General features: G+C 45.1%; 1 protein-coding gene across 10 annotated transcripts in view; it reads left to right on the forward strand.

Moving 5' to 3' along the window:
- LOC121703871 (guanylate-binding protein 1-like) overlaps positions 1 to 22,271 on the forward strand; it is a 127,053-nt gene that overhangs the window by 82,963 nt on the left and 21,819 nt on the right. For 4 of the 10 annotated variants that reach the window (XM_042084309.1, XM_042084306.1, XM_042084314.1 and 1 more), the window contains one exon: positions 20,306 to 20,355. The exons of 5 other annotated variants lie outside the window; for them this stretch is intronic. In XM_042084309.1, coding sequence (XP_041940243.1) covers positions 20,306 to 20,355 — 50 coding nt within the window. Of the gene's footprint in view, positions 1 to 2,843; positions 2,865 to 20,305; positions 20,356 to 22,271 lie in introns of those variants that run through there. One more of the 10 variants, XM_042084312.1, reaches the window with a different exon arrangement.

A 22,271-nucleotide genomic window follows, 5' to 3' on the forward strand; every position in this document is an offset into this window, starting at 1 on the left:
TGAAAGCAAGATGACGATTGTCACAAACGTTTACCTCTTTTAGGAGAAATTTTAAGCTGACAGGCAATTGTTACCATTCTATTAAACCAACGTTCACCGACAAACGATCAGGAAGCGGTTCTTCTTCCTACTCGAATACTAGGATCAAACACATGAAGTTGTATCTCCGAAGACATTTTCTGCAACAGTTTTGACTCGAGTTTTAGCCAGGTTTTAGCACTGTAAAGTTGAATATGGAGCATAGCACAGGCAGAATCGGATGAGGACGCACTGGAGGAAGTGTCACAGTACTGTTAGCCAATCAGAGGTGAATTCATTAGCATGTCATTAATATTCATGACTAGAGGCGAAATCCAGTCGTTCCTCCCCGCCCACCTTCCCCACCAAACTAGAACAGCATGAAACAGACGCAGGACAGCATTTTTTTCACCAAAACCGGCTCACAGGGCATTCATCAATACTACAGACCACTGCAAAATTAATGAAAAAACGATGAGATGAGACCTTTAAAGATTTTCACAGTCTATTTGATAGCCCACAGAATTCTCTATTTAGCTTGTTTTTCGTTAATTTATTTTCCAAGAATAATAATGGCCAAACCGTTGTGTTATGTTTTAATAATTAGGTTTAATAATTATGGTTTAGGTGATGTTGCCCTTAACAGAAGTTGACACTTTTCTTTTTGAAAAATAAAAAAATAATATTAATTATACAAAAGAGTTGTTCTGTCCGTTTTAAGGTACACAGTGAGTTAGACCTGCCTTGGCCAGTGCGTCTTTTATGGTGCCTGTTTTATCCATTGGTTTTATCGTGTTGCAGTCTATTAGGCAACATTCCGCATAAGATGGGCTTAGATTTGGAAATACATTACATCTACATTTCAGGAAGGATCATCAATGGTAACTAGAGATGCACCGAAATGGAATTTTAGGGCCGATAACGATAACCGATATTTATTGGTTTGTTGATACGATAACCGATAATATTACTCTTGAAAAAAAATTGTGAAAAGTGATTTGGGGAAAGCATTTAATAAGCATAATTTTATTGCAGTAATTTTACCTACAGTGGGCAGTGCTTCGACTTGGCCAGCTTCCCTCGCGTGCGCGGGATCACGCGACTTTAATTTGTATTTTTCCAGTGACGCTGCAACGGCGCTGCAACAACCGGCAGAGGTCTCAAGTGAGCAGGGTGTCTCGTAAAAAGAAATGGAGCTGGAAAGCCCTACACAGACTTCACTACAGACTTTAGCAGACTAGTTTAGAAATAATTTAATAGCCAGAAATATGCCTGCCCGGCCCTAATAAAGAAATATTTGGTTAACTGCGAGTGAATCCCGTTTGCAGCCGTAGAAGAAAAGCAGGACAAATTACACATTCTGTTTTTCTCCGAGTGCAACGATGATAGACATCATTTGGACAAAATATTGTAACAATCTTGCAAAGTTGTTTTAGAAAGGTCTTTATTGGTTACGCACCAAAACACACGAACACATAATGCCAGGCCAGACCTGGCCCTTATGCTCCAGCACTAAACATCTATGTGAGGCTGTATCTACAACACACACTAGTTAGACCCGGTTATGAACACTGTAATCAACTATAAACATAAACATGACAGTCAGGACGCACAACATTGGTAACTTGCATGGTTAACATTCAACATAACACATCAACCGAACAGCATCATGGGAGCACAGTCATCAACAGCTAGGCTCAGATCATTACACAGCCCCCCCGAGACTTAGTCCATGTCCCCTTGACTCAAGTCTTACCCTACGTCAGTCCATGAGCCTGGCTGGGACACGACGCTGGCGTTGTGGGCGCCCCGCTGTCGCGGCGGTGACTTCCGGGGACGGCTGCACGGTGATCGGTGTTAGAGCCACAGCTCCATTGTCACCAAGTTCCACAGAGTCAGTGTCAAAGTCTCCACGACCCTCAGCTGAGGCCAGGGGTCGATACGGGGCCAGTCGATCACGGTGGAGAGCCACAACTCTCCGACACTTAATCAGTCTCACACGATAGACCACATCAGACAGCTTCTCTAAGACATCGCACGGCCCGACCCACTGGCTAGTGAGTTTCGGGGAAATGCCTTTCTTTCTCTCCGGGCAGTACACCCACACTTTATCGCTGGTCTGGAACTCCTGGCCGCGACAGCGCGTATCGTAAGCTCGCTTTTGCCGTATTCCAGCTTCACTCATAGCCTGCCGGGCCAACTCGTGTACTCCCTTCAGTCTCTCGCGTAGCTGCTTGTAGTATTCCAGCCCTGGCTTACCTCCAATCTCCGTTTCCGGAGGCGAACCGAACACCAAGTCCACCGGCGTGCGTAGCTCTCGCCCGAACATCAGAGCTGCCGGTGTGCATTTCGTTGACTCTTGCACCGCTGTGCGATATGCCCAGAGCACCAGGGGCAAGTGTAAGTCCCAGAGGTGGGACCAAGTCACAAGTTAGTCTCAAGTCTTTGCCTTCAAGTCGAGTCCCAAGTCCTATCGTTTGAGTTTCGAGTCCTTTCGAGTCCTTTTAACAACAGAGAAATAATATTTAAACAGATCATGTATGCCTTTAAGACTTGTATATATTTATTAAACCTTTTTTTGCAAGAACATTGTTCAAACACTCATTTGACTCAACCATGTCACCACTTTATAAAAAATATCCTCACTCAAAATTAAATAAAATTAAATAAAATTAAATAATCTACATGTAATACATTCATGCCTCTATCAGTTCAGGTTGCTCCCTTGATAAACTATTGGCATGCATCCATAGGTGTGTGACTGGTGTGTGTGTGTGTGTGTGAGCGAGAGAGAAAGAGAGAGAGAGAGAGAGAGAGAGTGTGTGTGTGTGTGAGAGTGTGTGTGTGTGAGAGAGAGATAGATTGTGTGAGTGTGAATGTGTGTGTGTGAGAGTGAGTGAGTGTGTGAGAGAGAGAGTGTGTGTATGTGTGTTGTGTGTGTGTGAGAGGGAGAGAGAGTGTGTGTGTGTGTGAGAGAGAGTGTGTATGTGTGAGAGAGAGAGAGAGAGAGAGAGATAGATTGTGTGTGTGTGTGTGAGAGAGAGTGTGTGTGTGTATGAGAGTGTGTGAGGGTGAGTGTGTGTGTGTGTGACAGAGAGTGTGTGTGTGTATGAGAGTGTGTGAGGGTGAGTGTGTGTGTGTGTGTGTGAGAGAAAGAGAGAGATAGATTGTGAGTGTGTGTGAGAGAGAGAGTGAGAGAGTGTGTGTGTGTGTGTTGTGTGTGTGTGAGAGGGAGAGAGAGAGAGTGTGTGTGTGAGAGAGAGTGAGTGAGAGAGAGAGCGAGAGATTGTGTGTGTGTGTGTGAGAGAGAGTGTGTGTGTGAGAGAGAAAGTGAGAGTGTATGTGTGTGTGTGTGTGTGTGAGAGAGAGTGAGTGTGTGTTAGAGAGTGTGTGAGTGTGTGTCAGTGTGTGTGTGAGAGAGAAAGAGAGCGAGATTGGAAGGGGACTGGATTGGAAGTGTCATGAACATAACAATGAACAGAGTTGTGCTTTTCTATGCCAGGGCCCTATGCTGCATTGCATTTGCAAAAGATCAAATTGGCCAAAAGTCTGTCAGTCATTTGTGCACGATGAGGGCGTAGAATGACGCCACCATGGCTGAAAACTCGCTCCACTGGAGCACTAGAGGCAGGCACTGCTAACACTCTGATGGCCACTCGGAAGAGTGAAGGAAGAGTCTTCATGTTCAGTGCTCAGAACAAAAGGGCGTTCTGTCCATCGGCTACAGTGGGTCCCAGTTAAAAATTGACACTTCATTCACGATCATGGTGAATGGTGAAATGTAAGTACAACTGCAGCAGCTTGGGGGCAGCATAGTCCGCTGTGGAGTTCCACGGTCGAACCAGCCGGCGCATTCGACAGCAAGGGCTGTGATTGGCCGAGTTTTCAGTGCGTTTCTCTGTGTTTTTAGCAGCCCCTGCAACATGCTAGTCCACTGTAGCCTAAGCCTTGTACATAATGTTAAACATAGTTTTGGATTCAGTGGCAAGATTTCTTGATTGTACAGTGTCTGTCTCTCAGTAATGTTTTAAAATGAGAGCTTCGTCAGCTGGCAGTAGGCTACTTTGTCGGTAGTCATGAGAAGTTCGCTTGCTAACAGAACATAAATATGCTGCCCAGAAACCTTGTGAATAGTTCTGATTTTTTTTACTACACTAACGAGGTTGAAATATAGACTTTGCCTACAGCATCTCCTTAACAGTAATGTTAACAAAATGACAGCATTCATATGACAAAGAAAAACGAATTCGGTCACTCAAGACTGTGCCACAGCAACCAGTGTAGGCTACAGTCCTACCCAATAGGCCTACTCGAAGCAGATAGCGTTGTCTGACGGTCGAGTGGGTTAATGCACGTATTTCAAAGTCAAAGTCAAAGTCAAAGTCAGCTTTATTGTCAATTTCTTCACATGTTCCAGACATACAAAGAGATCGAAATTACGTTTCTCACTATCCCACGGTGAGGACAAGACATATTTTTCCAATTTAAGTCCACAGACAAACATAACATTCAAGTAAACAAAAAAGTAAGTAAATAAGTAAATAAGAGGGCACATATAATAATGAAAAAATAAGAGCAGCAAAATTTTGTTGAAATTGTGCATAGACAGTCAATAAAATACTAGTGCAAAGTCAGGCCAATAAAAGGTTTGGGTAGTTCTGTTTGACCTAAGTAATAAAGAAAGTGGCATAGTGGTGCAAGTTATGTAAGAGCAGCAGAAGTGTTGTGTTTTCAGGACAACAACACCAAGTTGTAAAGTGTACAAGTGTGCAAGTGGAGTGGTGCAGGCGGCCATTGTGGGTCCAATGTCCAGGATGTTATGTAGCTGAGGGTGGAGGGGGGAGAGGAGGGAGAGAGTTCAGCATCCTTACAGCTTGGTGTATGAAGCTGTTGGTGAGTCTGGTAGTGCGGGAGCGCAGGCTTCTGTACCTCTTCCCAGAGGGCAGTAGATCAAACAGATTGTGAGCGGGGTGACTTGCATCACTCACAATTTTGGTCGCCTTGCGGGTGAGGTGGGTGGTGTAAATGTTCTTCAGGGAGGGGAGTGAAGCACCAATGATCCTTCCAGCTGTGTTCACTATGCGCTGCAGGGTGGTCAGATGGTCGACCTCCAACCTGTATTGAGTCTTGTCGCCCTTGGTGATGAGACCCACCAGAGTTGTGTCGTCAGCAAATTTCACTATGTGATTGTTGCTGTAGGTTGCAGTGCAGTCATGCGTCAGCAGGGTGAAGAGCAGCGGACTGAGCACGCAGCCTTGGGGGGCCCCTGTGCTCAGTGTGATGCCAGAAGTTCCAGAACAGGTCTGCAACTTTCAGGTAGTTCTGAGTTCGAATCTAGGCAGGAGCAGAGCCATATAAAGGCCTAGGCCTATTGTTATCATTTTTTGCAAGGTGTTGCTCCTGGCAATACTTGTTTATAAGACGTTTGGTGATTAATTGATAGCTGTTTTTGGGACACGTTAAACGTTCTTTATAATGAGCGCATCCGGGGAGTAAAACGACTGTTACGCGCTGTTACAACTGTAGGCTACAATGATTGCAATACAAAAATATGCGCGTGTTAGTTTAGTTAGTTTTGTGATGTTTTGGACTTTTGCCTCATGTGTTTTCAGGTTTGAGGGCTTTTTTGGCAAGATTAACCTTGGTTAGACCCTGCATATGTTATTTCTCCATATGGAAAATAAAGTCAATTTTCGACACACGTCTGTTATTAGTTCAATAACAAGTGTTGCTTGTTAAAACATGTGACTAGTGAAACTCAAATGATTTTAGAAATATTTAGCCAAAGCCAAAAAGTGTTAGAGAGAAGGAGAGACGCCGGTGCAGCTCAGATGTCTTCTTAATTTTCTTTATTCTTTAGTAAAAGGTGCAGAACATTATTAAACTTTGACTAACGTTTCGATGTTCGTTAGTCAAAAACATCGACACATCGAAATGTTAGTCAAAGTTTAATAATGTTCTGCACCTTTTACTGAAGAATAAAGAAAATTAAGAAGACATCTGAGCTGCACCGGCGTCTCTCCTCTCTAAAATATCTGTCCTGGCCTGGTTGCAACGGATTGTGGCCAAACGACAGAAGCGCGGAGAACCCTCCTTTGTCTACCAAAAAGTGTTACTTTGTGCCCCGCGCTCCCCCACTGCTTGTGAAAGAAGGGGATGGGGGAGGGGGGCTTAACGTGAAAAAGCTTAATGTCACAAAACGGCAACGAGTCGTTTTAGGCTACAGGCCTTCATAATGGTAGGCTACAGGAAGTGGGGGGAGGGTATGGGATGACCAGAGCCGTCATCTATCGTCTTTCCAGGCACACAGCTCGTTATATAGCCTATCGACTGCCTTAACAGATAGGCTTTGCTCTTGGGTTTGGCCTTACAGCGAACTCAATGCTCTTGTTGCTTGCAGTTTGTTAAATAAAGCGATGCAGATTACATTATTTATTTCTGATTAATTGCGTCTTTTGATGTATTTTGCAACATTTGCTTGTTAGGCTGGGCTACTGTCAATGTCCTGTACAGGTCAATGTTCAACAATTGCTGGTGTAGGCCTAGGCTATTAATCAATTAGGGACTGTTCGTTATTTATTTAATTAAAGGGCTACTGGAGGAGTTTTGGGAGCGTTAGTCAAAAAAGACGTGACCCTCCCTCGCCAGCAAGAATTTTTTCTATGACCCTCCAAAGTGATTGAGAAAAAACGCATGACCCTCCACAGTCCCAACAATTTATTGATGCCTTAGGCTACTGGGTCAATTTGGGAGCTTGCATGCTACGACTCCTTCCTTGAAATGCCTTGAAAAGGCTGTCGTTTGCACAATTTCACAAATAATCACCGGGACCGAAACAAACCTGTCAACTTTTCCCGGGTTTATCGCGTATTTTAACTTTTTCCTCGCTGTCTTAGGAGGAGCTGCAGGGCCGTCGCAAGGGGATGCGAGGCCCTGTGCGAACTTGACAGATGCAAGGCCCTTTTCACTTACGTGCATGAAATCATGCGATAGCTTACTTTACACATAGCCAAGGCTACCGTCGGTGTATTTTAATAGTAGCCTAGTCTAATAAGCTACACCAGCTTGCCTTTAAGAGGGGAAATTCAATTGTATAGCCTATAACATTAGCTGAGTCACATATTTGGCCATATGGTGTTTATCATAGGCTACATCACGAAACCAAATAGTGTAACAAAGGCGAACACTTTAACAGGGGGAATTAATTGGGCATGAATCATTGTGCTGAACGGTATTTGTCAATGAGCAGAAACACACACGACATTCAAACTATTGATAAGATGTACTGGTCTGTATCTATAGGCTAACATTGGACAAATAAATGACACTGACTCGCCATATCCTGACTCAGGAAAAAAAAAACATTTTCTTGCTTTGCCGCAAACTCAGCAATGAAATCATAGGCCAGTTTGCAGGTAGCCTAACGTCTTTTTCATAGAAGGGAGAGCCCAGTCTCTCCTGTGACATGGAGGTGCGCAAATAGTTTTTAATAGCCTGTTCAACTTCGAAAAGCTTCGTTCACCCGATGCCAGTCACTGATCGCAATTTCAAAGTTCGGAAAGCTTCATCTTTTTAAGTTTTAAGTGCAGTGGCCCCTATCTGCCCCCTTTGGAATTATATCTCGAGCCTATTATAAGGTCCAGTGCGTTATGTCCTGGGATTCGGATGTGCTCAAAAAGAAAAGAAAAAACACTTTTTTATAGATGGTTATGAGGAGCAATGTGAGAGAGAAATTTGATGATCATTGATCGTTGTTTTGGGACGTTAAGCCTTTTCCATAGGCGTCAGTGAAGGAGATTGAAGAATGACCATTTTTTTATACGAAAATATTTCTTAACTACAAAAACTCAGTGTCAAAAAACTCAGTGTCATTCAGACTCAACCCTCTTGTTTTTATTATCTTTTTCGTTGTCGTTTGAACGTTGGCAAGCAGGCATGTTGCGGTTGCAATTTAAGTGAAATTTCTACAGTAGGCCTACAACATGCTGTTAGGCTGGGCTACTGTCAATGTACTTGTACAGGTAAATGTTCAACAATTGCTGGTGTACAGGTTATATAATCAATTAGCTAAATCATTTGTCCAGCTGTTTAAAAAAATTTTCGTGCTACATTCAAACGCAAAAGGTGCTTTGATATATTTTTCGTTTGAACGTCGGCAAGCAGGCATGCTGCGGTTGCAATGAATGAGGATAATTGCTTTTTTTTGCATTATTTTGAATATGACTCGCTCCAGTCTCAACAGCACGTACTTTTTCCACACGCTAAGTTCTAACACACATAGGCCTATCCCCTCTCGCTTTCTCTCTCTCCATCCCTGCACACGGTGCTTTCTTAAAAGGAGCTGCACCATTTTACAACAATTGCATCTACATTTTCATATTAGAATGTTTTGTCAAGTGTAAGCTTAAACTACCGTGATCAATTTAAGTTCCCGTGCCCCCGCTGCATCATGGAAGCAGTAAGTCAGTCGCATCAAAAATAGTAGTGGCACCCAAGTGACACCTTGTGGCTGTTTGTGTCAACTGCAGTCTGTGCCATTTCTGCTGAGAAAATGGGGTGCGTGATTCATGAAGGAACCCGTCCAAACTTAACGGGGACCCACTGTATGTCTAGGTAGTGACTTAGCTGTAGTGCTGGAGAGGTCCCAACATCCTTCTTCTGCCTCTTATGGTATGCAGCAAACAGCCCTTCTCCTTCTCCAAGGTCCTCTTCCTCTTCATCAACAAGAAGCACAGGTTGCTCAGTCTCTGCAGCATCTTGCAGGATCAAAACATTTAACAGCAGCAGCAGAAACAAAATAGCCCTTATTACCATTGGTGTTGGTGATAGTGTTGGACTGAAAAATGCAATTATTGATGCTGTCAATTAGATCAGACTATGAGGAAAAAAGTTGCATTGAAATCAATAGTATTTACCTTTAACTCGTTGTGCCACCTCTGCCTTGATGTCACGATTGACCAGCACATGAGGCTCCACCCACAGCAGAGAAAAGGCTGGATCCAAGGCGGCTGCTTTCAGGTAGACTGGGTCTGAAAAGGGGGCAGTGATCCCATCTTGAGTCCTGGCCATTTTCACGTTAATGAATATCCCAAGAAATCTTTTGTTCAGGGATGCCTGGAGAATTCTAACCAGGCCGTTCAGGAAACGAACTCGAGGCTTCAGCTTCTCAAGGTGGTGATTGAGGGACAAGACGGATGGAACAACTGCACTGATTGTGACGACCTTATCACCCTGTGTCAGATCAGTTGCTTCTCCAAACGGCTTCAAAATGTCCACCAACTCCTTCAACAGATTCCACTCTTGTGGCGTGAATGACAACTCCTTATGCCTAGCCTTTTCTAGAACAGCACAGAGCCTTAGATGATCACAGTGCAGAACTGCCTTTACTTGTCTCAGTGTTGAGTTCCATCTAGTGTTTACTGCAGCAGGGATGCCTTTCTGTTCCCCAAATTCACTATCAAACACATCTTTGAATGTTGTGCTGGTGTGGAGCAGTGAGCTAAGTTTTGATAACTTGGAAAGAGAAGGACATGCCACTTTTGTTTCTTTCAGACCATCTCCCACCACCAGCTGAAGCGTATGCGCAAAACACTGCAAGCGCTGTTTCTTTGCCATAGCAGCATCTACCGTTTGCTGTTCTTCCAGGGTTAAGTCACACCAGAGATCAGGGTCATCAAGATGATCTCCGTCATCATCCTCTTGTTCACTGGGGAAGCACACAGTGAATGCCTTTCGCATGTTAGCAGCATTGTCACTAATAATGTAGTCCAATTTATATTTGATGCTGTATTCATCGCATATTGCCTCAAATTGGTCACAGATTCGTTCAGCTGTGTGTGAGCCTTTGAAGCGATTGCAGGCCAAGAGATTGGTCTTTAGCTGTATCCTCTCTGTCTCTCTCTCTCTATCCAGTGGACAGTGATACCAAGGAATCCCCCCATCTTTCGGTCAGACCAAATGTCCAAAGTGACCGAAACATGCTCAGTGTTGCTCAATTGAGTTTTTAATCTTGAACGTCTCTCCCCAGCGAGGCTCTCTGTTTTTGATGTCAACGTTCTGCGACACACTGGGCTGCACTTACTGTCAACTACTGTCAGAAAGTGCCGAAAACTCTTGTTTTCCACAATAGACAGGGGAAGGTTGCAATCAATAATCAAGTCGGACAGTATTGCATTAGTAATAGCTTTCTGCTGTGGATGACTCATGCTGTAATGCCCTACACGACTGTCCAAGAATTGTGAGATTGAAGGCTGTTGTGGTTCATCTATGATGCTTTTATTCATCTGGTATTCTTCAAATCTGTAACAGGTAAGCATATCAAACAGATGTCAGAAAATGCTAACATTGTGTTAATATTATTTTTTGGGGTTAATATTAATTGTATTGTATACTGTAAGAGTGTATATGTTTTAATATTAAATAAATAAACATTAAATAAACATTAAATAAATAAACATTAAATAAATTTCATTTTCAGTGTACCCTTTCTTAAAATGGTACACATATTCCTAATATAGGCTAAAGTACATTAAACTGACCTTGATTTGGCTTGCTTAAGTTTTGCTGCTGGCAGCAGTCTACTGTGTATAATCCACTGACTAGCTAAACTATCCAGTCTCAAGCTTTTGGTTAATTTATAATCACCCCCGTGATTCAGATACGGGCATTCATAAAGCGGTCCTAGTTAAATCAACCCTAAACGTTCGTTTTCAAAGATGTGCAACTCACCGAGTGGTTAGTGGTGTTTGCTGATGTTCCAAAACGAGTGTCTTAAATACAGAAATACAGTTTCTGTCGTGTTTAATTTTGCCATTTTGTATTCCAAATATCAAGGGGAAGTTAAGGAATGTTTAGCTTGGGTTGATTTAAGGATAATTTTATGAATGCCTGTAGCCAACCATTCTGACGCAGGGGGTGATTCCAAATTAGCCAAAAGCTCGAGACTGGACCATTTATCAACATTTTGATGTCAAACACTCTTTCATCCAAGACAACCCATAAAGGGAGCTTAATGTGCTAAATAGTGAGATAGGAGATACAGTTTACCATGTTTTTAAGTCAAGGTGGTGTTAACAGTGAGTTTACAGTCTCATTGATATGTAGTTAGCTAGCAATTCAGTTACTCAGCCAACAAGCTAGTGTTGGCTTTGATTCAAAACTTACCGTTCTTTGTGTAACTTCAAATGTCGGACGAAGTTCGAAGTTGTCGCATCTCCGTCTGTAATCTTGCTCCCGCATGTTTTACAAACTGCAATTCTTTTTTTGTTTATCACCTCATAGTTTTTGTACCCAAACGAAACTACCTTTGGTATCATTTTTGCCTACTGTTGCGCGCGTTTAGTTTGTTCCTCTTTATTGGATGCTCGTACTTTGATTGGTTGGATGCTGTCAGGTCGAAACAACGTGGATCTAATTTGATTGGATGTCGTGCCATACACACGGAATCACGCACACAGATGCACACAGGAGCAAAGGGAGAAAGAGCGAACAGTGTGAACATACTTTTTAATCTTTGGATTCGAGGAAAGTAGCAAGTCTTTTCAAGTCAAAAGGGTCAAGTCCAAGTGAAATCACGAGTCACTGATGTTAAAGTCCAAGTCAAGTTGCAAGTCTTTTAAGATTTTGTCAAGTCGAGTCTAAAGTCATCAAATTTATGACTCGAGTCTGACTCGAGTCCAAGTCATGTGACTCGAGTCCACAACTCTGGTAAGTCCCAGTCCTTTTGTCGGCGGTCGGCCAATATGGCCAGCTGCACTGCTAGCGTCCGGTTAAACCGTTCCACCAGCCCGTCGCTTTGTGGATGCAGAGGTGTTGTTCTCGTTTTCCGGATGCCCATACGCTGGCAAACCTCAGCAAACACCTCTGCCTCGAAATTCCGCCCTTGGTCGCTGTGGAGCTCTTCCAGTGCCCCGAACCGGCAGAACATCTCAGTGACCAGTCTGTCCGCTGTCGTGTGGGCGCTCTGATCTGGCTCCGCATACGCCTCCGGCCTGCTTGTGAGAGGACGGCGCCGACGCCCACGTCGCTGGCGTCGGTGTCCAGGATAAACGGCAGTCGAGGGTCAGGGAAAGCGAGCACTGAGGCCTCACAGCCGGAATGCCGCGTCGCACTCCCGTGTCCACTCGAAGAGTTGGCCTTTGTGCGTCAATCGATGCAGCGGGCTGGCGACTGTAGCAAAGTCCCGAATGAAGCGCGGGTAATATGACGCCAGGCCCAGGAAGCTCCGCAGCTCAGCACCGTCGCGTGGAACAGGCCAACGTCTCACCGTCTCCACCTTAGCTGGGTCGGTGGCCACTCCGGCAGCCCCCACGACATGGCCCAGGAGCCCGGTTTACCTCCAGAACAGGTGGCACTTTTTCGGGTGCAGTTTGAGCCCAGCACCTCGTATGGCGTCGAACACCTTCTCCAGATGTCCTATGGCACCGGTGAAGTCCATTGCATGACACAGGATGTCGTCCAGGTAAACCACGCAGCATGTTCATGGAATGCGCGCTAGGAAACGCTCCATCAACCGCTCGAAGTTCGCTGGCCCCGTTGCATAGGCCGAACGGAAGTACCCGGAACTGCCACAGCCCTTGCCCGATGGTGAACGCTGTCTTCGGCCGAGCTTCCGGGGCTAGCTCAATCTGCCAGTAGCCTGGCCGGTTACCTGGTTGAGGCGCCTGTAGTCAACACAGAACCGCCACGAGCTGTCCTTCTTCCAGACGAGTACAGCTGGCGCAGCCCAGGGACTACTGCTTGGCTCTATTACTCCTGCCGCGGCCATCTCCTTTATCTTTTCTTCAGCTGCTTGTCGTTTGGCGAACGGCAAGCGATGAGGTGGAAGTCGGATGGGCCGAGCATTTCCGGTGTCGATATCGTGTTGGACCAGGCTCGTTCGGGTGCAGTCCTCATCTCTTGCGGCAAAGATGTCGGTGTACGCCGCTAGTAGCCTCCGCACCTGGCTACCCTGTGCTTCACTCAGCCCCTCACAGCTACGAGTGCAGAGTTCATTTACGGCTTGCCTTGTCTCTACAGAGGGCCGCGCTCTCTGAGCGGAGAGTGGTGATTGCTCAACCCGCTCACCTGGCTCCTCTCTAGTGGGCGTGAGCTGAGCAGTGGCGGACTCAGCAAGCGGACCTGGATGAGGCCTGTTGTTTTCGCGGGCTTGTGTGGAGCGAGTTGGAGGGTTCTTCGTCGTGCCAGCTCCCCGCACTTCATGCTCCGTCTTCCCCGCCGTGTGCAACACTACGCTGCTCGTCCCCAAGTGTAGTGAGAACCGGGAAATGTCCACCACAGCCCCCCATTTCTCTAGCACGTCCAGGCCGAGAATGCAATCATCCTGAATGCTAGCCAACCAAAGCTGGCGGCTCGCAGTCTCACCGTTGATGCACATGCACACCACTTTTTGTCCATACAGTTCCACTCGCTCTCCGGTAACTGTTGTGATGCGTGTTTTTGTCTCTTCCCAGCCTCTGGGTCTGGCTACCAGCGTGCCGGGTAAGAGACCGGGGTGCACCAGCGAGATGGTGGAGCCAGTATCGATCAAGGCGCGACACCGAGTCCCGTCTAGTGTACAGTCCACATAGAGTCCTCTTGTTTGGCCGAGCCTGCCCAGCCGTATGCAGTCCATAGCCAGGGAGGTAGTGAAACTTGAAGGTGGCATCCCTCCCGCCTAGTTTGACTGGGGCGCGCGTGTGAGGGTTGCTGGGGCGGGACAGTACCCCGGCTCGCCACACCGGTAGCATCCGTCTCCGCTGGCCGGCCTCTTCCATTCGCGTGGGCGGCGTTGTGGTGGCTGTGCTGTGGTCTGTCGTGTCGTCTCCAACTCCCCCCCCGTCTTCCTCCATCGATGTCTGGCGTACGCAATGCCTCGACTCCATTGTGTGGAAGATGTTTTCCACCCGTTCGGCCTCCGCCAGCGCCACGGCCAGCGAGCTGGGGGCGCTCAGGCGAAGGTGTTCTCTCAGCCGCTCCGGACAAACGCTTCCAGTGCCATCTCTTCATGTAGACTCTGGCTGTATGTTGGGTAGCCCCGCCAGGCATACAGCTGCAGGTCAGCCGCAAACTTGCCCAGTCTCTCGTCCTTGTGGCGCCGTCTGGAAGCGAGTTGTTCGCGAGCATCGCTGGTGAAGATCCTCTGGCCGAATCGTCGTTGCAGAGCGGCCTCGATTGCAGTCCAGGTTGCTTGCTCTGCCGGTGGCAGGTCTTCTAATACTTGTAGCGCTTCCCCCTCCAGAGCCAACGCCACCTGTACGCCCGTTCTCTCCGCCGACCAGCCATTCAGCTCGGCTGCCAGCCGGACCTGCACCAGGTATGTCGCCAGCGGCCTCTTATCATTGTAGCGGGGCAATTTGGCGTTGGAGCGCCCTTCTGCCGCCGTCGCACCGGGGACCAGCCGATTTCCATCGCTCCCGTGTGGAGCGGGTTCCACTGGTGGGATGCTGCCAGCAGCCCGGTTCGTCTCCTCCTGTGGCCGGGGGCGGGTTTCTTCGTTACGGTCACGCTGCAGGCTGGCTCCGTCTGCTGGGCCCAGCAGGTGGCCATGGGCGAGCGCGCTGACGAAGAGCCGCTTTGGCAGGAAACTCATCATCGCCGGGGTATCGGTTGCAGCTTTCTCCTCCCGTCCAGTAGGGGTCGGCATCCCACTTCTGACACAAATGTAACAATCTTGCAAAGTTGTTTTAGAAAGGTCTTTATTGGTTACGCACCAAAACACACAAACACATAATGCCAGGCCAGACCTGGCCCTTATGCTCCAGCACTAAACATCTATGTGAGGCTGTATCTACAACACACACTAGTTAGACCCGGTTATGAACACTGTAATCAACTATAAACATAAACATGACAGTCAGGACGCACAACATTGGTAACTTGCATGGTTAACATTAGCATTCAACATAACACATCAACCGAACAGCATCATGGGAGCACAGTCATCAACAGCTAGGCTCAGATCATTACAATATAGAGCATATAACCTCCGTTGCTCAGCCAAATGCCTTCCTGTTACGTCCTGTTATCACGGAGTTACAGGCGATAAACGATTTTTGATGGTCACAAGTTTACTTCATTAGCGTTTATTTTTTTGATTATTAAAGAGTGTTTTTCATTTAAAGGCTTGACTTCGTGCTTATTCAGAAGAGCATTTAGTGCTCTCCCCAATCCCAGACGTTCACATTGCATGTTTGTTTGTAATGGATGCAACCGCGAGATACGCTTGTCATAGGCGCCGATACCGTGGGTGCTCCGTCTCTCGGGCACCCACTGAAAACATCGAGCACCCACGTGTGCCAGCTTACAGTCCCGGCTAAATTTACATTCATTTAAAATCAAACATCGCAGTTTATGTTAAATTCAGCATCTCTCATAATGTGATTGGCTATGTTGCTGTCAATCCCCTACTCCATATGCTAACCGCCAATGAGAGCGTCTCTCGTATGAAAATTCCTGACACTTCCCACCTGAAGAATTAACGCAAGGCTTTGTCGGGTCTTCAGCCCCGAATGTTTAACGTATATAGCCCTGAATATCATTTTAAAAGTAGTCTGACAAAGCTTATTGTTTTGTGACACAGCTAAACACTGGTACCTCATAGAACGTCTATAACATAGTCTAGGTGGTCGCAACTCACAAAAGTAAAGCAGATAGAAAGAACTCGCGCAAATCTAGCCTACAACACGCAGACAGCTTCATGTGCAGGGGAGAGAGCGCACGCGTGCACAGGTGCTTTATGATTGTTGGCTTCTGATGGTATCTTGCTAATTCACTGAACTGCATTAGGTGACACAAATGGTATTGCCTTTATCTTATAACTCCTTGTCTGAGCGACTACCAGGCCTATGGTTTTGAAAAGGCAGATGTTCCCTGACAAAGACATTCGAAAATTAAGAATGTTTATTGACTTGAAAAATACACAAATTTTTGCAAACTCAGTTCATTCAACCCTTGAAGACATCGCGGTCTGGTGCGCTATGTAGATCGTTTCTCGTACCATTTAATTTCTCAGAATTTAGGTCTACTAGGCCTACAATAACGTCATCACCAAATACATCTTTTATTTTTAGTTGATCAACCATCTTTTATTTTTAGTTGATCAAGCATAGGCCTACTGTGCACAGTGCACTGACGACTGTAGCAGCCCAAGGTAACCAGTTGTTGTAGATGAAGGGCAACCGCTTGTTTCAGATAGCCTGGACAACATGTTACCTGGGTGTTGCCTATGTTATTAATTAATGGTAGCCTACAATAGTTAATTGATTTGTGTAACATATTAGTTGGCTCAAAGAGTAGGGAATCAGGATGGAGAGAGTCACGCGTGTGTTGCTTTTGCGGGATCGAATCCAGTTTAATGCTAGTTTTCAAAACATATATTTTTTTACATGTCTTTTGTCTGAGTGGCTGTAATGTAGCCGAGCGCTCATGGCGTATGAAAAGCGACTTCAAACCGCCTAAAACAACTTGTTTGTGAATGTCTGACAACTGCTGCAGCGCATGCACGCGCAAGGAAATCAGTAGGTGGAGAAACCAGAAGGCACAACACTGGGACGATTTTAAGGCTATTTCACATAGGCTACTCAATGGTGCTATTTCACACGCATTATAGCGACCCCCACTCACCGGGGTTAGGTGGAAGGTGTTAATAGACGATTGGCGTAGCCTACAGTGGACTAGGGCTGTCAAAATTGCTCAAAAATGACGTTTGAATATCCCCTCTAAAATAAACACATGCATTCGAATATATTGGAATATCTAGGCTATATTATTTGCGCATTATGTCAGTGACGCGCATCAGGTCATCTGTTTTTAACTTTTTGTATGGTTATTGCTTGACAGTGGGGATCCCAAGCAGCTTTCAGCCATAAGGCTACTTTGAGAACATTTCCTAATTCACCCGATACTGATATTCAAAATGTTGAAACTATTTCGGCATAGCCTATAAGCAGTTTAATTAAATGTAATGTTAGTTGTAAACAAACGGGCTACTTGGTGAGGCTTGGCCTCACAGATGCGCTCGTGCCTTAAATGGCAATAAAATAGTTTGGGAGCTTTTGGGTGGACATTTTCTGGTCAGGGTGCAACCAAAACATAAGCAGCTCTGGTCATGTGACAAATTACACTACACATTTAACACTGCACATATTTAACTGAGACCCTTTCAGGTTTCTATTTTTGGGAGAAATGTATTGATAATTCATCCAGTAACAGTTTTAAAGGCACAAGAGCAAGATTTTTTTGTACGGTCACAATTGTGACCGTTGGGATTAAACGGGTTAAGATTTTGACAACAATGTTTACCTAAGTTTATCTTTTGTGCAGATCATATTATCAAAATCAGAATCAGCCTTCTTGGCCTGGTTTGCGTAAACTAACAAGGACCCCCCCCTCCCTCCATTAAAATCAGGCTACATATTCTCAACTGACTCGTCAAAAAGTGCGCACCACCTTATCGACAGTGGTTGCGAACGTTCGTTGCTACTATGGTTTTGGGAAACACTAACGTAGTGTAACGATGCATTGGACTATGTAAGTTACAAATATGAATGTAATTCTGCGGCATAAAGCAGATGTATTTGTTTATTGTACAGAAAAATAAAAATGACATGTCAAGCAGTCAATTGACTACATTGCAGTCAAGAAGTAGGGCAAATTAATTTACGAAACCAAAACGTGGGTCATAGTTGTCTAAGCCTCTATAGCGTAGCCTGTTAAAAACGTCGCTAGATAGTATTAAATCGCCAACATTGTTTTCTGCAGTAGCCTACCCAAGGCTACAGATTAATACTGGCTCAATTATCACACCACTGTTTTGATTTGCGTAGTTGCGTTACCCCCAACACTGACAATAATGTAGACAACAAATTTCGATTTTGATTTTCGTTACCACCGTGTAGTCAAGCCTTAAGCCATACCCAAGTAGCCTAAATCGAGCTTTTTCAGAAGGGGCGGCAGGCAGAGCGATGTACAGTGGCAGAGCGACGCACAGTGGCTGAAAGTGGTACTAAAGCTTCACGCAGCTTCACGCCGCGTAATGCGCGACTGAAGTGGCCATTTGAAAATGATGCCCACTGTACCACCAAATGATGGACAGAACTCATAATAGTCCTCAATAGTGCGGCAGTCAACAACATAACAGTAGCCTAGCCCTACAGTATGTGTGGCTCCTTTAAGTGAACCTGACGTCAGTGAATTGCGAGTGAGTGGCTAGAGAGTATGAATCATTTTAATTTAGGACTAAACGCTCATAAACGGCTCAGCTGGGAATAAGCTACAGTATAGTGACCAAATCAGAGTTTGTGAGGGAAACTTAGGTTTAGTTTCAACTGCGGGTAACTGAATAAAGCAACTCCTCAGACTGTATCTTATGTCCGTCTACTCTGTTGCGCACAACCTGCTGCAGCAGAAATGAAAGGGGTTAGCCCCGAAGGTTTTAATAACTTATTATGATGACCTGTCTGGAACTGAAGCAGGAATGGTTAGCATATTTCTAGGTAGTAATACAAAACCCAAGCTAACGTAATGCAAATATAATACTAAAACACAACTTAGAACTAGGCCTACTTATGTACTCGTCCCACTAACGAGTTTGCTTATTTGTTTCCCCGACCAGCGCGGTAAAGTGCAAACACACCAGCACAAGACGGCTCTAGATAGGGCTGAGCTCCGCTTTGGTAAGGTTAAATGGCGGATCATTCACGAGACGATTTTGAGATGCACAGATTCCCAAATGAACGCATATCCACAGATTTTGTTAGAGTGGTGAAATACATTCACACCGCTGACATTATATTGAGGAAAAAGTATAGCCAACCAAGCTCAAGTAGCTCAGTGTAGCCAGACGGACCTTACGTAGGCCTAAATTAGGACTTTAAAAAAATATCGGCGCAAATTATCGGCCAGAATTCTGTTCGGACCGATAATAATATTTTCATTTTTTCACTTATCGGCCAATAATATATCGGCCGCCGATATATTGTGCATCCCTAATGGTAACAGATAAGGTAATGATGATCCATCATCTTTCTTTACGGTATTATTGTTAGCACTACCTCAAACTAAAGTGGCGTCATTTTCTTAAATGAGCCGCGGCAATGTTAGAAAATTGAGCTTCTAACGCTAGACAAACGCCGTTATTTTCAACGCAATCACCTTGTACCCAAATTATTTTTAAACTAAGGAGCCATTTGTATTCCGATTACATACAAGCTCCTCGGCGCATTAAAAAGCCAAACAAATTATGTTTATCTGCAAATACGGTCTTGGACCATCTAGGCTACTGAAGTCCGGCGTCATCGAACATTCAGTGAAGGAGCTGCATGAAGCTGGAAGTGGGCTAGTGTGTATGTAAATATTGGGGGCGTTACAGAGGCACAGACCAGAGCCAAATAAGGTGCGGCCACCGAGCTGTCGTCATCTATTGCTTTGCGATTCCCCCGTTTAACAGCAGAATTTCAGTTTCATGGCTGTCACTTGTATTGCCAGTATTGCCATGGCAACACTACATTTCAATGTGACCGTCTGTGTAAGTGAAACTGACAGATTGAACCACTTAGGTAGGCTAGAAGCAACGAGGCTAGATCTAAAACAAGAAATGCAGTGGATTATTGGAACTGCCCATGACAATGAGCATAGCCATTTAATATGCTGATCCAATGAGCATAGCCATTTAATATGCTAATCCAATGAGCATAGCCATTTAATATGCTGATCCAATGAGCATAGCCATTTAATATGCTAATCCAATCAGCATATTAATAGCCTAATCCAATGCATGAAAAAATCAAAAGGTGGTGAATATCGTAGCAAATAGCCTATGGCGATGACGGCTTTAAAAAATAAGTTAGCCTATTTCACTCGTCTCACTGGAATGAACGCAGAATGTGAGCTGTTTTGTGCAAAGAAATTAATTAGGGAGATGATCTGCATTTCCTTTAACCGAAAGCTATACTACTTTGTGTGACGGGGGACCATCACTACAGTTGCGTGTGCGTATGTTTGAGGTTCCCTTTGTGGGAACTTTACATACCAAACTGCCATTATTCAACTATGCCAAGGTAAACTCGGTTTTGCATTCTATCGCCCCTTTAAGTGATGATCTTGCCTCTTCAAAAGGAAACACCTACTTATTGAACTTGTATCATATTCTATGGCTATGCGAGTAGTAGCCTACTTATTGAACTGTTATCATATTCTATGGCTATGTGAGTACTAGCCTACTTATTGAACTGTTATCATATTCTATGGCTATGCAAGTAGTAGCCTACTTATTGCTTATTGTTAAGTGATGATCTTGCCTCTTCAACAGGAAACACCCTTGTCCTGCTGGACACAGAGGGACTGGGAGATGTAGACAAGGTGATGTACAAGGACTTTTTGACCCTTACTGAGCGCTTTAGATGTAGGCAAGGTGATGTACAAGGATTCTTTTTGAACCTTACTGAACGTTTTAGTTGGGCAACCATGATATGCTTTTAGTTGTGCTGGATTATTACATGTCAAATCAGATAATATTCATAATAATAATAATAATAGTAAGTTACATTTATATGATGCCAAGGTCGCTTTACATAGTGGAAAAGAAAATACAACAACAAACAAAACAAAAAAAAACAATACAAACAAAGAGAAAAAAACAGTAGGAGGAAAGACAGATGTTAAGTAAGTAAGTATAAATATAGATGTTGGGTGTGTAGAAGAAACTATCAATAAACAAAAAGGTCTTGAGATGTGCTTTGAAGAAAGGAAGAGGACAGTCACAAAGAGGTTGGGGAGGTCCAGATTTTGGGGGCCAAGGGACTGAAGGACCTGCCACCCAGGGTGGAGAGTCTGATGCTGGGGATAGCTGGAAGATTTTGGTCAGAGGATTTGAGTGAGTGGGAAGGAGTGTAAGGGGTCAAGAGATCACAGATGTAGGGGCGAGCATGGCTGTGGAAGACTTTGAAGGTGAGTAGTAGTACTTTGTATTTAATCCAGGACAGAACTGGTAGCCAGTGGAGTTGATGGAGAATGGGGGTGATGTGTGCAGATCGTTTGGTATGGGTAAGGAGCCTGGCTGCAGAATGTTTTGCATGTTTTGAATGTTTTGCCAACTTTGAAGGGATTTAGTGGGAAGACTAAGGAAAAGTGAGTTGTAGTAATCTAGATGGGACATAATGAAGGTGTGAACCAAAGTCTGTGCATCACTAGCAGAGAGGAAGGGTCGGAGGTGTGCAATGTTACGGAGGTAAAAGAAGGCAGTCTTAATGAGTGTTTTGATATGAGGATCGAAGCTAAGGGTGGAGTCAAGTTGTATGCCAAGGTTTGCCAAGTTGTATGCCAAGGTTGTATGACAACAGGAGTAGAGTGGACAGGTGAACCATCGATGTTGAGATTGAGACTGTGAGATTTGCAGAGGATGCTTTTAGGGCCAATCAGTAGAATTTCGGTTTTGTCTGTGTTGAGTTTGAGAACTGTTTTGCGTCCATAATTTTAAGTCAGAAAGGCAGTCAGTGAGGTAGCGTGGTGGGGGGTCAGGGGGAGAAGGAGTGGTAAGATAAAGTTGGATCTCATCTGCATAGCAGTGGAAGTTAAGGATGCGAATGATCTGGCCAAGAGGGAGGATGTACATGAGGAAGAGGAGGGGCCCAAGTACAGAACCCTGGGGGACACCACGAGTGACCTGGAACATGGGGAACGGATGTAGACCAAGTGTGACAAACTGCTTTCTGTTGGTGAGGTATGACGGAAACCAATTGAGGGTTGTGCCAGAAACACCAATAGCAGACAGACGGGTGATTAAAACATTGTGATTGATGGTATCCAAAGCAGCACTAAGGTCAAGGAGGATGAGAATGTTAAGCGAACCAGAGTCAGCAGACAGGAGGAGGTTGTTAACTATGCGTAGAAGGGCAGTCTCTGTACTGTGACATGAGCGGAAGCCAGATTGAAAGGGCTCATACAGGACAGAGTCGATGTAGATGTCCGATAGGGATGTGGTGCTTTAAGTAGAGGGGTGGGGGCAGGGTCGAGCTGACATGATGAGTTGGACTTAGTAATGATGTCAGTGATTGTGAGGGAGTCAGTAGTGGTGAAATGGGAGAGCTGAGGGCCCAGAGAAGGAGGAGAAGAGAGAGAGAGGGTTGAACCAGAGAGATAGCGTTGGGGTTGAACCAGAGCGTTGGGGTTGCACCAGTGGTTGATAAGGTTGTTGTTACTCCGTCTCAGATTTTGTTCAGACCTTGTCAGGAATGGGTCCCAAAACCGTATAAAGAATTTTTGTTCAAACCCTAGTC

This window comes from Alosa sapidissima, chromosome 2 (genome assembly GCF_018492685.1).
Source record: "Alosa sapidissima isolate fAloSap1 chromosome 2, fAloSap1.pri, whole genome shotgun sequence".
Classification (NCBI taxonomy): domain Eukaryota; kingdom Metazoa; phylum Chordata; class Actinopteri; order Clupeiformes; family Clupeidae; genus Alosa; species Alosa sapidissima.